General features: G+C 48.0%; 1 protein-coding gene across 1 annotated transcript; it reads left to right on the top strand.

Moving 5' to 3' along the window:
* The first annotated feature begins 601 nt into the window (after positions 1 to 601).
* aspm (assembly factor for spindle microtubules) lies at positions 602 to 13,392 on the top strand. Its single transcript, XM_085927293.1, has 26 exons — positions 602 to 1,044; positions 1,266 to 1,409; positions 1,646 to 2,996; positions 3,062 to 3,154; positions 3,232 to 3,324; positions 3,404 to 3,550; positions 3,627 to 3,854; positions 3,927 to 3,994; positions 4,064 to 4,205; positions 4,486 to 4,616; positions 4,801 to 4,976; positions 5,057 to 5,202; positions 5,478 to 5,563; positions 5,629 to 5,841; positions 5,918 to 6,122; positions 6,226 to 6,380; positions 6,504 to 6,632; positions 6,719 to 6,913; positions 7,207 to 11,391; positions 11,460 to 11,609; positions 11,681 to 11,872; positions 11,971 to 12,163; positions 12,335 to 12,489; positions 12,677 to 12,853; positions 12,939 to 13,111; positions 13,202 to 13,392. The coding sequence occupies exons 1-26, from the start codon at positions 763 to 765 to the stop codon at positions 13,302 to 13,304; spliced, it is 9,312 nt and encodes a 3,103-aa protein (XP_085783419.1). The 5' UTR covers positions 602 to 762; the 3' UTR covers positions 13,305 to 13,392.
* The last annotated feature ends 1,054 nt before the right edge of the window (positions 13,393 to 14,446 follow it).

Below are 14,446 nucleotides of genomic sequence, written 5' to 3'. Positions count from 1 at the left end.
CTTGACTGTTTTTCAAAAGCCTAATTTAAACACCGCTTATGCTTTATTTTTGAATTTTTCTTTTTTTTCGTACACGTCTAATACATGCACCGCAGACCATTGCTCACATTCTGAAAGCGGGGGATAGATTTGCCTCTGTTTGATGAGTAGCGGAATTTCATCTCCCGATTTAGAACCAAAATAAGACCAATGCTATCAGAAAGAAAAGAAAATATTCGAAAGAGAGTTTGCTTCATTGGTTTAATCAATTTGTTCACAAATTGGAAATTGTCATGAAGCAGAAATTTACCGCAAAAAATGGTGTTTCACATTAGTTTTTTTTTAAGTAAAATAACATTTGATACCTGATTCTGCAGGGAAATTTGTTTAATTCGCCCCCCCCCCCCGAAAATAAATAGCGATCATTATGGAAGTTATTATTTTTTAATACTAGTTTTGAACGGTTTGAGTAGTGGGTGTGGGTGGGTGGATGGACATTAGCTGGCACCTGATTGGCTGAATGCTGTTAACTTTTTCAGTTTGACAGAAAGTCGGTTCCTATTGGAGAGAAGGCGGCCGGTCCTCGATTATCATTGGCTGTTTGATCCATTGCTGAATTTAAAACTTTCCATAGACGTGAAAAAATAAACGAATGTCTTATACGTTAGGGACAGCGTGATCGTTGACGGAAATACTTCTATAGTCAACAGCAGTTTGTATCGCGCTATAGATAATTTTAGGAACCAGCAAATCGCATGGAATGTAGCCCATTATTGCAGTAACATGCCTGGAACTACAGCGTTGTCCTCCGCTCACGGCGGGTTTATGGAATTTAGTCCAACAAGGAATGGCGACAATGACAAGGAAAACGACGTTGCTGTTTTGAGCCTGGCCTTGTTTTCAAAGGCTCCTTTTGTATCTTTTGGAACTGTGAAGCTAGGCACATCCAAATCGACTGCTTTGCGCATCGAAAATCCAACAGAGGATGCAGAAGTTGCGGTGGCTGTCCATAAGATCCCATCGAGCAAAGGCTTTTCTGTGGACAGCGATACATTCACGATTCGGGTATGTTTTCTATTTTCTAACTCTTTACAGAACGTTTGTGCAATAGCCAGACATTTCATCGGTTACTTTGGCACAATCGTAGACAACATATATTTCTCTTTTTGTGCGTTGTCAAGTACATTTAACTCTTAATGCCAAATAATCAATCATCATGAAGTTGCCAAAATGAATTGTCACATGTGATTGAACGATGTAATTTTTTTTGTTTTTTTTGTTTTCAGCCCCAGAGCTCATATACCCTGACTCTCACCTGGACTCCAACAGAAGAGGGAGGAATCAGAGAGCTGATTATTTTCAATGCCAATGGGCTCCTCAAGCACCAGGCCGTTTTGCTGGGGAAGGCAGAAGCCCCTCAAAAGAAAAAGGTAATTACAGCGGTTCAAATAAAACACGATTCACATGCATTCAGCATCATTGCAAGTGATGCACTCGGGTATCAACTGTGATTTGTTGAGTGCATCGCTTGCAATGATACTAAAACATCACAAACGTGCTCACCTTTTTTCTGGATTCGATCATGTGACCTTAGCAAGCAGAGCCCTGAGAAACGGTGATGTCATATTGCTTTAACCACTCATGCCCTTTATTCTTGTTTTTTTAGAGGCGCTTATGGGATGTCATTAAAAACAAGAAGAGGGGATATGAAAAAGGATCTCCCTACAGAACGCCTCTGACGAAGATGGCTGCCAATAAAATACGTGCGTCCCGGAAGCAACAGTATCGAGTCCGCAGTCCTCTTGCTCCCCTCAATGATGGAAAAACAAGCAGAGTGAAGTCCAGCGGGGAACAGCGTCTCCTTTTAGCGGATCAGGTGAACGTGGTCCATCAGAAGCACCCTCGTCTTGCGTTAGTCACAAACGAGAAGGAGATGAATGGTAGTTTGGGCTCCTTGGCTGGGAAGCTTGAAAACAAAGAGCTTGCAAAAATTTTGAACACGACACTCTCACCTATCGGGACGCCAGAGCAGCTCAAAAAACTCATGCCTCACGTTGAGCCGGCGGAACACGCAGGTCCTGCGACGGTGCCCAAAGCCCCGGCGTTATGTCTGACCGACGCGTTGGCACTCATCAACTCTGATCTCGCTTCCATCAAACTCAGTCCCAAAGACTCCAGTTCGAGTTGCGAATTTTCGGATTCCCTTGAGTTTAAAAACGAGGGTCCCGACTGCTTCAAAGCCCGCCCCAGTAGCCCAGACCAGTCGGACACCACGGAGCCGAGGTTGACTTTCTTTGTCAGGAAAGAGGTTGGTGCTGCCAAAGCCGAAAAACCCAAAAAAACAACCGTCCGATCTTTCAATTGTGACACGGTGATAAAAAGCAAAGCAACGAATTGCGAATGCGGACGAAGAATAAAGAAGTCAAGGCGGCGTCTGATGGAGCAAACACTTGAGTTGTTGGAAGGCAGCAGTCAGAGTGATTCCGGACCGGGGAGCCCCCAACTTCCCGTGATAGATCCAGACGCACAAACGGAGAGGCCCGAGCAAATCGGCAGCCAAACACTCCAAGAATTGATCAGCAAACAGACACCCAAACTGGACGATGCACAATTGCCCGTTAACTTGCATGTAAGCTCTCTTCGAGCTCACTCAGGTGTCACCCCCCCAGCCCACAATGTCCCCCCGGCCACATTCACCATGTCCCCCCCGTTACCCCTGGGCCAGTCTTCTCCACTTCACTGCAGCAACGCATCTAATCATCACCAACCCGAAACAGATTTGCTTCCCTGGCTGGTCTCAGCCAATCAGTCCACCCAAAACGACGTCTTCCCCGTTCATACCGTAACAAACGGCAGAAAGAGGAAGAGTGACCGGGATTCGAAAGGCTCCGCCAAGACCCACGACGGCAGGAAAACCGAGCTGGTTAAAAAGAGCAAAATGGTGACTTGGAGACGAGAGCCCGGGAAATCAACGCAGGAGAGCGCCGCGTCTCGGAAGCCATCGGTCAAATCAAAAGGTACTTTACAAAACTACTCTGTGAATTTCTTACTTCAAACGCTGTACTGTATCTTATCCATCCAGGTTCTCTGCATTCAACGAAAACTCCCGTGAGGACCATAAAGTCGTCCGTCTCGGCTCAGACAAAGCCAGCCGGCGGCAAGTTTCCGCTGCGAGGTATCACACGAGTTCTGTTTACTCCTTTAGCTGTGCTTAGGACGGACTTGAAAACGCCGCTCGTGGTTTGTCTCAAGGTGCCGTCTCGCTGAGGTCATCCCAAATAGAGCGGAGCAAGATGGCTCCGGTGGCAATGTCAAAGTTGCTCTTTGTCAAACCCACTCAGACAGGTAATTTTATTTTTTTCTGCTTCAGGTGTTTAATCCATGATGTGATTGGGTCATTAAGAAAGTTCTCCCGTGTCGTTAGCCATACCCAGGCATCCACTTCCTTTTGTTGCCAAGAACATGTTCTACGACGAGCGTTGGATCGAGAAGCAGGAGAGCGCTTTCGCCTGGTGGCTCAACTATGTCCTGACCCCGGATGATTTCAAAGTCAACACGGAAACGACCAAAGGTGGCAATTTGACATCTCTGACAATCGTTTTTATTGACTCGACGTGTTAATTCTTTTCAAATGATCTTTTGCACAGTGAGCGCGATGGGCTGCAGCGACAAGTTCAGTGTTCTGAAAGCTCCCACCAAAGAAGAGGTGTCTTTCCGCACGTACACCGCCCGGCGAAAATTGAACCGCCTCCGCCGGGCGGCCTGTCAGCTCTTCACCTCGGAGACGATGGTCAAGGCCATTAAGAGGTTGGAGCTCGAAGTGGAGGCCAAGAGGCTCCTCATCCGCAAAGACCGCCATCTTTGGAAAGATATCGGTACGACTGACCACTGGATTAAAAAAAAAAAAAAAAAGTTATGGCATTGTTTTTAAAAGTTGATTTTTTTAGGTGAACGTCAAAAAGTCCTCAACTGGCTTCTTTCCTACAATCCTCTGTGGTTAAGGATTGGGCTCGAGGTATGTCTCGCTTCTGCTTTTGTTCTCTTTGTTGATAGAGTAGCGGAGAAAAGTGGTCTTTCCGTTTAGACAATCTTTGGGGAGATGATCTCGCTGGAGAGCAACAGCGACGCCATGGGTCTGGCTATGTTCATCCTCCAGCGTCTTCTGTGGAATCCCGACATCGCGGCTGAGTTCAGACATGCCAAAGTTCCTCATCTTTACAAAGACGGTAATATATTTGGGCTGTCTGCACATGTCCTTTATTTATTTTTAAATATTAAAAAGATTAAATGCATTCTCACTTGATTGCAGCTTCATGAGCCAAATCTTGTCTGAAATATTGTTGACTATTTATTCATAATGGTTTTGCTTTCATCAGCAATTCATCAGGCACTAGTACATTGAGTCCCACATGAGAGTAGAATATTATTTTATTTGTTTTGCCAACGCGCTGCACACATTTACAAAATAAACATTGGCCTGCGCTGCTGTCGGTCTCTTCGGTTCAGGCCACGAGGAGGCGCTGTCGAGCTTCACTCTGAAGAAGCTGCTCTTGCTGGTGTGCTTCTTGGACAAGGCCAAAGGGTCTCGCCTGATTGAGCATGACCCTTGCCTCTTTTGTGTGGACGCAGAGTTCAAGGTTAGTCTTAGGAAACATGAAAATGGATGCAAATCAGATATTGTCATATTCCAATGTCGGCTGTCATCGTATTTCTTTGCATCTTCATGTCTTTTCCTTTACAGATGTTGTTTCCTCAAAGATAATGGTGTTCCTTTGGTTTTGAATTTGGTTTAATTGAGATCATGTATTTATTTTTTTGCAGACAAGTAAAGACTTGTTGCTGGCCTTCTCACGAGACTTCTTAAGCGGGGAAGGGATTCTCCCTCGGCATCTGGGCTACCTCGGGTTCCCAGTGTCTCATGTTCAAACCCCGCTCGACGAGTTCGATTACGCTGTGGTGAATTTGTCTGTTGACTTGAAATGTGGAATTCGACTGGCGTAAGTGACACAACGTCCATGTCGTACTTTGCCCAATTTTGCTGGTTATCATTGACTTGTTTGTGTTTGTTTTTCTTTAGGAGAGTCATGGAGCTCCTTACAAAGGACTGGAGCTTGTCAGCAAAGCTGCGACTGCCTGCCATCAGCCGCCTGCAAAAAATCCACAACGTGGACATTGCCTTGCAAGTACTTAAAATCAGAGGGGTCGACCTGAACGACGAACATGGTAATTAATTATCATTGCTCAGCGGAACCAAAAGCTTGTCAAAAGTGAAAGGAATCAATTCAGCTCCACAGATTTCGCATTCGGGTGGCAAAATGGTCAACATGACTTAAAATCAACTTTTTGGTTCAGTAAATTGAGCAAAGTTACCAATAATGGTCTTTGCTTTCTTCAAAGATTTCCTAACACTATTGAGACAAAAGATTTTTGTTCAAGATCAATCAAACCAAAATTGTACACGGTCATCATCAAATTGGGACTCTTGTCTTTCTTTCCAGGCTCCATCATAAGTTCCAAAGACATCGTGGATGGGCACAGGGAGAAGACGTTGAGCCTCTTGTGGAAAATAATTTTTTCATTTCAGGTGTGTATCTGACTCGCCGTACGAGACAAATGGATCTGGACTAACCTCAACAATCTGTGGCTTAGGTTGAGCTTATTTTGGATGAGCATCAGTTGCGGGAGGAGATTGCTTTCTTGAGGCGATCTCTGCACTCAAAGCAGAGGTTGGCATCTGCCAGGGCCGGTCGGGACCCTGCGACCAGCACGCTCAAAACCAAGACGCCGTACGACCACCGTAGCAACAAAATCGTTTTGCTGATGGAATGGGCCCGAGCCGTGTGTGACTTCTATCATCTCACGGTGAGATCTTGTCAGATGGCCGTCGTGCGGGTTGCTTTGTCTCGAACTTTACTCTTCTAAATAATCACTCGTTCAGCTGGAGAACTTCACTGTGACGTTCTCAGACGGCCGTGTCCTCTGCTACCTCATCCATCACTACCATCCCGGTCTCATAGCAGAGGAGTCTGTCCACCACAGCACCACCCAAACCGTAGATTGCTCATCCAGGGGTCGCCTGGAGCTCAACCGCTCGGCCCTCGACTCCGACAGCTCTTTTGACGACGCTCTCGAAAGCCCACACGGTCGGTCTCGCCAATCTCGAAATAAATGAGATCTACTGGACTAAGCGGTACAGAAAATGGATGGATGTGCTCAAAATGTGAGGATTTTTGTTGTGATTTACAGGAACAGGCCCCTCGTGTCCCTCTGTGGAGTTTAAAGAGTTACTGGAAAATGAGAAAAGCAACTTCCGGCTGGTAAACACTGCAGCGGCTTTCCTGGGCGGCGTGCCCGCCATGATCAACCCAGCTGACATGTCCAACACCATCCCCAATGAGAAGGTGGGTCGCCAAACTAGCATCTCCTTCACTATGTTGCGACTCCAGGTTGTAACAAACTTGGCCAATGTCTGAAGGCAGAAGAAAAGCTGGCCTTTTTTCTCAAAATGTCTGTCTCTTCAACAGGTTGTAATATCTTACGTTTCTTTCCTGTGTGCTCGTCTCTTGGACCTGCGCAATGAAACCAGAGCAGCTCGCATCATACAAAGTGTCTGGAGGAATTACAGGATCAAGAAAGACTGGCACCTCTACCAGGTGGCTCAGACACAGGACACACTTCCGCAGGTCCATTATCTGTCACGCAAGTAAATAATAGCAACCCTTGCTTCTTTTTGAAACAGGAGCGAAACATGGCCGCTGGGAAAATTCAGGCGTTTGTCAAGCGTTTCCTCCTGCGATGCCGGGCCAAGAAGCAAAATGCAGCGTCCGTAATCCTACAGTCAGCCTGGAGAGGCTTTGTTACCCGCAAGAAGCTGCGGATGGAAAAAGAGGCGGAGCTCCTCATCAGACGAAATCAAGCCGCAACAATCATCCAGGTAGCTCGACTGCTTCTATTACTGTGATTTTTGTCAACAAAAGATAGCGGTAACACACACAAATGCAGTCAACCAACGCCAATTTTCTCAGCCGGAACCTTGTCTGAGCTATTTGCTATCTTCTGTTGCTGGAAACTCAAATCAGCCTAACTGAGGTAATCGTCAGCCACCAAGTCACGACCACCTTTTGTTAACGGCGGCCGTTTTATCAGTTGACATCACCAATTTGTGTACTGCAAATGCAAAGAGACTCGTGGAATCGGTCGACAAACACTTGTTTGTTATCTGCGCAGGCACAGTGGAGAAAGTTTTCAGCGACGAGATATTACCAGCGACTCCGCTACAACGCCATTGTCGTCCAAGCGCAGTGGCGAATGAAGAGAGCCGCCTCTGCCTTCGGGAAAGTCCGGCGGGCGACAACTGTCTTGCAGAGATATTTAAGAGCTCAGATTCATGCCAGAAAGGTACGCAAGAGTTATCTGACTCTCAAAGCTGCAGTGGTGAGGATGCAGAGAGGCTACAGACAATGGAAAATCCAGAAAACTCAACAGGAAAACCTTGCTGCCAAAATAATACAAAGCGCATATAGGAAGTGGCAAATGGAGAAAATGGCCCAAAGAACAGCCGCCGCTGTCAAGATTCAATCTTTTTACAGAATGCAAAGGTGCTCACGCCAATACCGAAAGATCCAAAGAAGCGTCTTGCTCATTCAAGCCCGCTACAGAGGTCAGGCGCAAAGGCGGGACTTTCAGAGGCAAAAGTTGCAACACAGCTCGGCCATCGTCATTCAGAGTGCCTTCAGGGGGCACCGCGTCAGGAAGCTGGCCGAGAAAATGAAACGTGCCGCGGTCCTAATCCAGCGCTGGTACTGGGCCTCCGCGAGACGAGACACCGAAAGGCAAAGATTTGTCGAGATGCGCTGCGCCACCAGGACCATTCAGGCGGCTTATCGTCTGAAACGAAAGCGAGACGCGCTGAAGCGACGGCACGCTGCGGCGACTGCCATTCAAGCTGCCTTCAGGAAATTGGTTTCCCAAAAGCGCTACGTCATCCTGAGAAAAGCAACAGTTGCGATTCAGCAAAAGCGCCGAGCCACACTTTTAGCTCGTGAGACAAAGCGGGAGTATGACACGCTAAGAAAGGCCGCGCTCGACGTACAAGCCCGCTGGAGAGGCCGAGCTGACAGGATGAGGATGAAAAAATACCACCGGTGTGCGACAATTATCCTGGCACACTACCGCCGCTACAAGGCTCAAGTGGACTTCCGCACCAAAAAGGCATCTGCCGTTGTCATCCAGCGGCGTTACCGGGCTTATGTGCTCAGAAAGAAAACCAGGCTAGCGTTCCTCCAGAAGAGGGCAGCCGCTCTTACGATCCAGGCCGCATTTCGGGGCATGAAAGTCAGAAGGGACCTGAAGAAAAAGCACAAGGCCGCAACCGTCATCCAGTCCGCGCTCAGAACGCATTTGAGTCGAAAACGATACATTCTCCTTCGGAGCGCCATCGTCATCACCCAGTGCCGTTATCGAGCTCGACTCCACGGCAGAGCGCGGCGGCACCAGTACAAAGAGCTAAAGAACGCCACTGTAAAAATCCAAGCGGTCTACAGAGGCTGGAGAGCAAGACGAGAATTCAAGAAGAGGAACGAGGCCATCAGAGCAATCCAGGCTCTGTTCAGAATGCGCAGAGTCCGGACGGCTTATCTCGCTACCAAGTGCGCCGCAATCACCATTCAAGAGCGATACCGGGCCAAAATCCTCATGGATCGGCAGCGGGAGACGTATAGAAGCACAAAATCTGCTGCCGTCATCATCCAGGCCGCATATCGCGGCTACTCCGCCCGCGTGAAGATCGCACGGATCCACCGTTGGGCCAGCGTCATTCAGAGAAGATTTCGCACCATCCAAGAGCGGAATGGGTTTCTGGCTTTGAAGACGGCAGCTTTGGTTCTCCAGCGGCGGTACCGAGCTATGAGGGCAATGAGAGAAGCCCGGCTGCAATTTGCGTCAAAGCGCCGAGCTGCCATTTGCATTCAAGCGGCCTTCAGAGGACACAAGAGCCGAAGGCAGCTGAGCATCGAGCGTCACGCCGCCGTGAAGATTCAGACGCATTTCCGGCGGTATCGGCAAATGACCTACTACAAGAGGCTTCGATGGGCTTGCGGTGTTGTGCGAGCTCGTTACCGAGCCAACAAAGAAATGAGACGAGAGAGGCTGGCTCTGAGCGCCAAGAAACGTGCCGTCGTCGTCTTACAAGCCGCCCTCCGGGCGACCATATCCAGACGACTTATCAAACAAAAGCATCAAGCCGCCGCGACCATTCAGAGAGCTTTCCGAGCGCACCGTCAACACGAGAAGTACCTCGCCCTCAAGTCGGCAGTGCTCGCCGTGCAACGGAGATACCGCGCCACCGCCGCGGCCAAAGCTCAAATGCGACATTATCAAAACATGCGCAAGTCCACAGTTATCATTCAGGCCGCGTACAGAGGACAGCGGCTCAGGAAAGATGTCGCTCGTCGGCATCAGGCGGCCGCTTTGATCCAGTCTACGTTCAGAAAGCACAGAGAAGAAGTCCAATTCCAGACCGTGCTTCTGTCAGCCGTCATCATCCAGAGATGCTACCGGGCCCACATCCTTCAGAAACACCAGAGGAGAGACTACCTCAAAATCAGATCCACTGCCATCATTCTTCAGGCGGCTTTCAGGGGTCGCTCCGTGAGAGAAAGGATCGCCAAGATGCACAAAGCAGCGACGGTCATACAAGCCAACTTCAAGAGGCACAAGCAACAATTGCTCTTTAGGAAACAACGCTGGGCTGCTTGTGTCTTACAGCAGAGATTTAGAGCTGTCAGTCAAAGAAACGTTGAGGTTCAACATTATCGAGAAGTCAGGAAAGCTGTCGTTTGTCTCCAAGCCGCCTTCCGGGGAATGGAATCAAGGAAAGCCATCAGACAAAAGCATCGGGCTGCAACTGTCATCCAGTCTACTTTCAGAAAGCACAGAGAACAAGTCCAATTCCAGACTGTGCGTCTGTCAGCCGTCATCATCCAGAGATGCTACCGGGCCCACATCCTTCAGAAACACCAGAGGAGAGACTACCTCAAAGTCAGATCCTCTGTCATCATTCTTCAGGCGGCTGTCAGAGGTCGCTCCGTGAGAGGAAGGATCGCCGAGATGCACAAAGCAGCGACGGTCATACAAGCCAACTTCAAGAGGCACAAGCAACAATTGCTCTTTAGGAAACAACGCCGGGCTGCTTGTGTCTTACAGCAGAGATTTAGAGCTGTCATTCAAAGAAACGTTGAGGTTCAACATTATGGAGAAGTCAGGAAAGCTGTCATTTGTCTCCAAGCCGCCTTCCGGGGAATGGAATCAAGGAAAGCCATCAGACAAAAGCATCGGGCTGCAACTGTCATCCAGGCTGCTTTCAGAAGGCACCGAGAAGAAGTCCAATTCCAGGCCGTGCGTCTGTCAGCCGTCATCATACAGAGAGGCTACCGAGCCCATGTTCTTCAAAAGAAAGAAAGGCGGCATTTCCTCAAAGTCAGATCCTCAGTCATCTGTCTGCAGGCAATTTACCGCGGTCGTTTGGAGAGAAGAAGAATTGCCGAGCTGCACAGAGCCGCGAGCGTCATTCAAGCAAACTTTAAGAGACATCTTCAGCAACGGACTTTGAAGAAACAACTATGGGCCGTCAGCGTCTTGCAGCAGAGATTTAGAGCTCAACGACAGCGAAGCCTCCAGGTCAAACATTACAAGGAAGTCAGGAACGCCGTGATTTGCCTCCAAAGCGCCTTCCGCGGAAGCAAATCGAGAAAATCCATCAGGGGCATGACTCAGGCCGCCACGATTATTCAAACAACTTTCAGAGGTCATTGTCAGTTCAAGCGCTTCAAGGAACTGAAATCTTCTGCACTGACCATTCAGCAAAGGTTTCGTGCTGTTGCGGCAGCCAAATCTCAGAGGAGACGGTTCCTGCAAGTGCGCGGCGCCGCCATCATCTTTCAGGCGGCATACCGAGGCCAGCAAAGCCGCAAGCGCATTGCTCGATTACACCGGGCGGCCACCGTGATCCAATCGGCATACCGAAGGCACGCAGAGCTTGTGAAATTTCAGCTCGTGTCTGCGTCTGTTCTCATCATTCAGAAGTACTTCCGGGCCTCAATGCAGCAAAAGCAAGACAGACATAAGTTCCTCCAAATCAAACAGTCCGCCGTGGTTCTTCAGGCTGCGTATCGAGGTCACCGCGTCAGGCGGGACATTGGGCGGAAAAGTTGGGCCGCCACTCTGATCCAGTCATACTGGAGATGCTCAGTCCAGAGACGCGTCTTCCAGAAGAGGAGAGAGGCAGCCGCGAAGCTGCAGCAGAAGGTCAGAGCAACGCTGCTCGCCAATGTACAACGGAAGGAGTATTTGCGACTGCGACAGGCTACGATTACGCTTCAGACGCAGTACAGAACCTGGATTGGGCGGAAACAGGTACGGACCAATTCTTTTGTGCGTGTTGCACATTTAAAAGTGATCGTGTCTTTGTTTTTATCATGAAGGAACTTGAGGCTACCCGTGCACGGAGGAGACTTGGTTTTGCCGCCGCGGTCTACCACCACCTCAGCGCCATCAAGATCCAACGAGCTTTGCGAGCACACTGGGCTTTGGAGTCTGCCAAGAGACAGATACACTCTGTCATCGCCGTACAAGTGCGATCACAACCGTCACATCTTTTTAAGTCTAAAGACAAACGTTCACGCATTCCTTTGTTTGCTTTCAGAATCTGGTGCGAGCGAGGCTCCAACGGAGACGCTATCTGGCGCAGCGACGGAAGGTGGTCACGGCGCAGAGAGCAGTCCGCCGTTGGTTAGCCCGTCGACACAATTCCGCGGCCGTCATCCAACGTGCCGCTCGCAAGTTCCTCCTCCTCCGGCGCCAGAAGAGAGTTGAACGGGGCGTGGTCAAACTTCAGGTAGCGTTGGTTCTCCGTCGCTTCATGCTACTTAGCAGAATATTTGATTGAATATTCCTCAAAGTATGTCTGCAATATCTGAAATGTTTTCCACTTAGGCTCTTTGGAGAGGACACGTCTCCCGTGGACTGAATGACAATGCCAAAGTGGTCAAGTTGAGACAGTGTTTGCGTAAAGTCTCCGCCGGCGCCCGGGAGGAGGACCAATTGCGCAACAAAACCGCATCTGCGTTGGACTGCATCCTTCGATACAAGCACTTCTCCTCCCTCCTGGAAGCTCTGAAAAATCTCGGTGAGGTCATCCTATTCTGCAAGTCGTTTCAATTCAAGTTATTATTTTTTTATGTATTTATGTACGTTACATGGATACTGTGGACTAGAGCAGCAAAAATGCACGTCGATCCAAATAATTTTCGGAAAAGCATCTTCGCCCAAATTTGATCAGTGAAATTGCCATTTGCAGAAACGGCCACCAGGTTGTCCCCCGTGTGCTGCGAGCACCTGGTGGAGAGCGGCGCCACCAGCGTCTTCTTCACCCTCATCCGCTCGTGCAACAGGAGCGTGCCCTGCATGGATGTCATCAATTTCTCCATCCAGATTCTACTCAACCTCTCCAAGGTTACACCACACACCCGCTTGCACTGCCATCCACTTTTTCTCTTTCATATGCCTCTGTTCTGTATTTTTATTTTGAATTCTTTTTGATTTTTTCTGTATGCATGGTTTTATTTTATTTTTCAATTTGTGATTGTTGATGTCAAATCCAAAGCTATTCGTCCAAATGTCTTTTGTCCTATTTCAACAGTACCACAAAACCATCAAGAATGTGTATTTGGTGGAAAACTCTGTGGAGACATTGGTAGACCTAATCCAGCGATACCGAGGGAAAGCGGGAGATAAAGTAGCCGACAAAGGTGGCAGCATCTTCACCAAAGCCTGCTTTCTGCTGATTCTGCTGCTGCAAGACAAAAGCCATGCCGAGGTCTACTCCACTTAAAAAAGAAAAGAAAAATACCGTTACATATTTTGAAGGTGTTACAATCTTTGAGGGTTTTTTTTTTTTCCAGGAGGTTATGCGGTCTCTGAAAATCTTGGATAGGCTAGGAAGTATTTATCGCCTCACCGTTCGCAAACACAAGTTGGATACGGAAAGAAACGTAACCAAACACAAGATGAACGCGTCACTCAATGGAAGCTTCTACGTCCCGGCAACGCCACGCAAATCCCAACCCGTGCCCAGGTTTTAATTTTTTATATTATTTAGAAGGGTGCATGCTTCAATATACGATTTGCGTCTGACCGACAATGGCTCTGCTCTTTATTTTTATAGGTTTGCGCCCGACTGGGTTCTCAGGAAGGACAAACTTGCAAATGTCGTGGATCCTCTCAAGGCCATTCAGATGTTGGCCAACACTCTGTCCATTGTCTTGTAAATAGGTTGTAAAGTTAGCTCATTTTTTTGTTTTTAAGATACATTTACAGGGCCACAATAAATGAGTTTTAGTTGTTTGATTTATTCGATTTCTGTCTCTGCAAATTGAATGTTCATATGTCAGCTTGCAATAATTATTTTAGCGCTAGCAAACAACACCGTGACACACTGCGGACCGGCGACCATGCATTCTTTGCTAAGTGACATTCATCTGTCGTAGCTTCTCAAAAAAACGCTAATGGCAGCTGGGCAGTTCCATGACTCCATCAACGCACCGCTGTCGCATATTCAGTACGCCGTCGTGTCTCGCTCCCAGGGCGCACCTGAACGTGATGAAATCATTGTGGCTCGAGAACAACTGACTGTCACCTTCATATCGAAATGCAATTTTGTGCGAGCGCATGAGTTCTCTGTCCACAGTGCAGGGCTCTGCAAGAAAAAGAGTTAAAACGTCAGCCACATTTGAAGTGGATCCTATTGATGGATCTAATGAGTTGAATGCATGGTCAAATTTTGGAGGGCATTTGTTGACACTTACTGAGGCACTTTATGTCACCAAGCCATTGTCCATTGCTGCAGGTCTTGTAGGGACTCCCTTCCATCACGTAGAATCGACAGCAAATGTACTCAACCCTTTCATTATGTCTGTAAATGAATTTAGTGACGGATGCCGTGTCCCCATTGGCAAGGTAAGGTGGATGCGTACAGTCCATAGGAGCTAGAAATAGAGTTGATCATTTCTCATTTTAGATTTTTTTTTCCATCAAGTCATGTCATCATCATGATTTGCTAGTACGTCAACAAGAGAAACGCGTAACTAGCCTACCTTCGGAAGACGAATCTACCATATTCCCCCCCACACACAGCAACAGAAGCAGCAACATGGTAGACTTTTCTGCATTTGCTCTTTTTCCAAGGAAAGTTTACACAAGCGTGTTACAACACTGTAAACAAAGAGGAGGGTGTGCAACACAAAGGTACACATTTCCCCACTGTCAAGATCAATAATATGACTTACGGGAACAAATGATTTGGAAATTTGTTTACTTCTGGAGCATATTTTCCTTTCTTGTTTTTCATGTTATCCAGAAAAAAAAGACATCAATCCCTTGTATGAATCCATTTGAGGACTCACCATTCTAA

This window comes from Syngnathus leptorhynchus, chromosome 13, assembly GCF_054491065.1.
Source record: "Syngnathus leptorhynchus isolate UIUO chromosome 13, UIUO_Slep, whole genome shotgun sequence".
Taxonomy (NCBI): Eukaryota; Metazoa; Chordata; class Actinopteri; order Syngnathiformes; family Syngnathidae; genus Syngnathus; species Syngnathus leptorhynchus.
This window is presented reverse-complemented; position numbering and strand designations above follow the sequence as displayed.

Excerpts from the sequence above, each read along its gene's own strand:
- aspm (XM_085927293.1), top strand. The coding sequence starts at position 763 with ATGCCTGGAACTACAGCGTTGTCCTCCGCTCACGGCGGGTTTATGGAA. Across the intron at positions 4,977-5,056 it reads AAATGTGGAATTCGACTGGC|GAGAGTCATGGAGCTCCTTA; the intron begins GTAAGTGACACA and ends GTTTTTCTTTAG. Across the intron at positions 11,610-11,680 it reads ACTCTGTCATCGCCGTACAA|AATCTGGTGCGAGCGAGGCT; the intron begins GTGCGATCACAA and ends GTTTGCTTTCAG.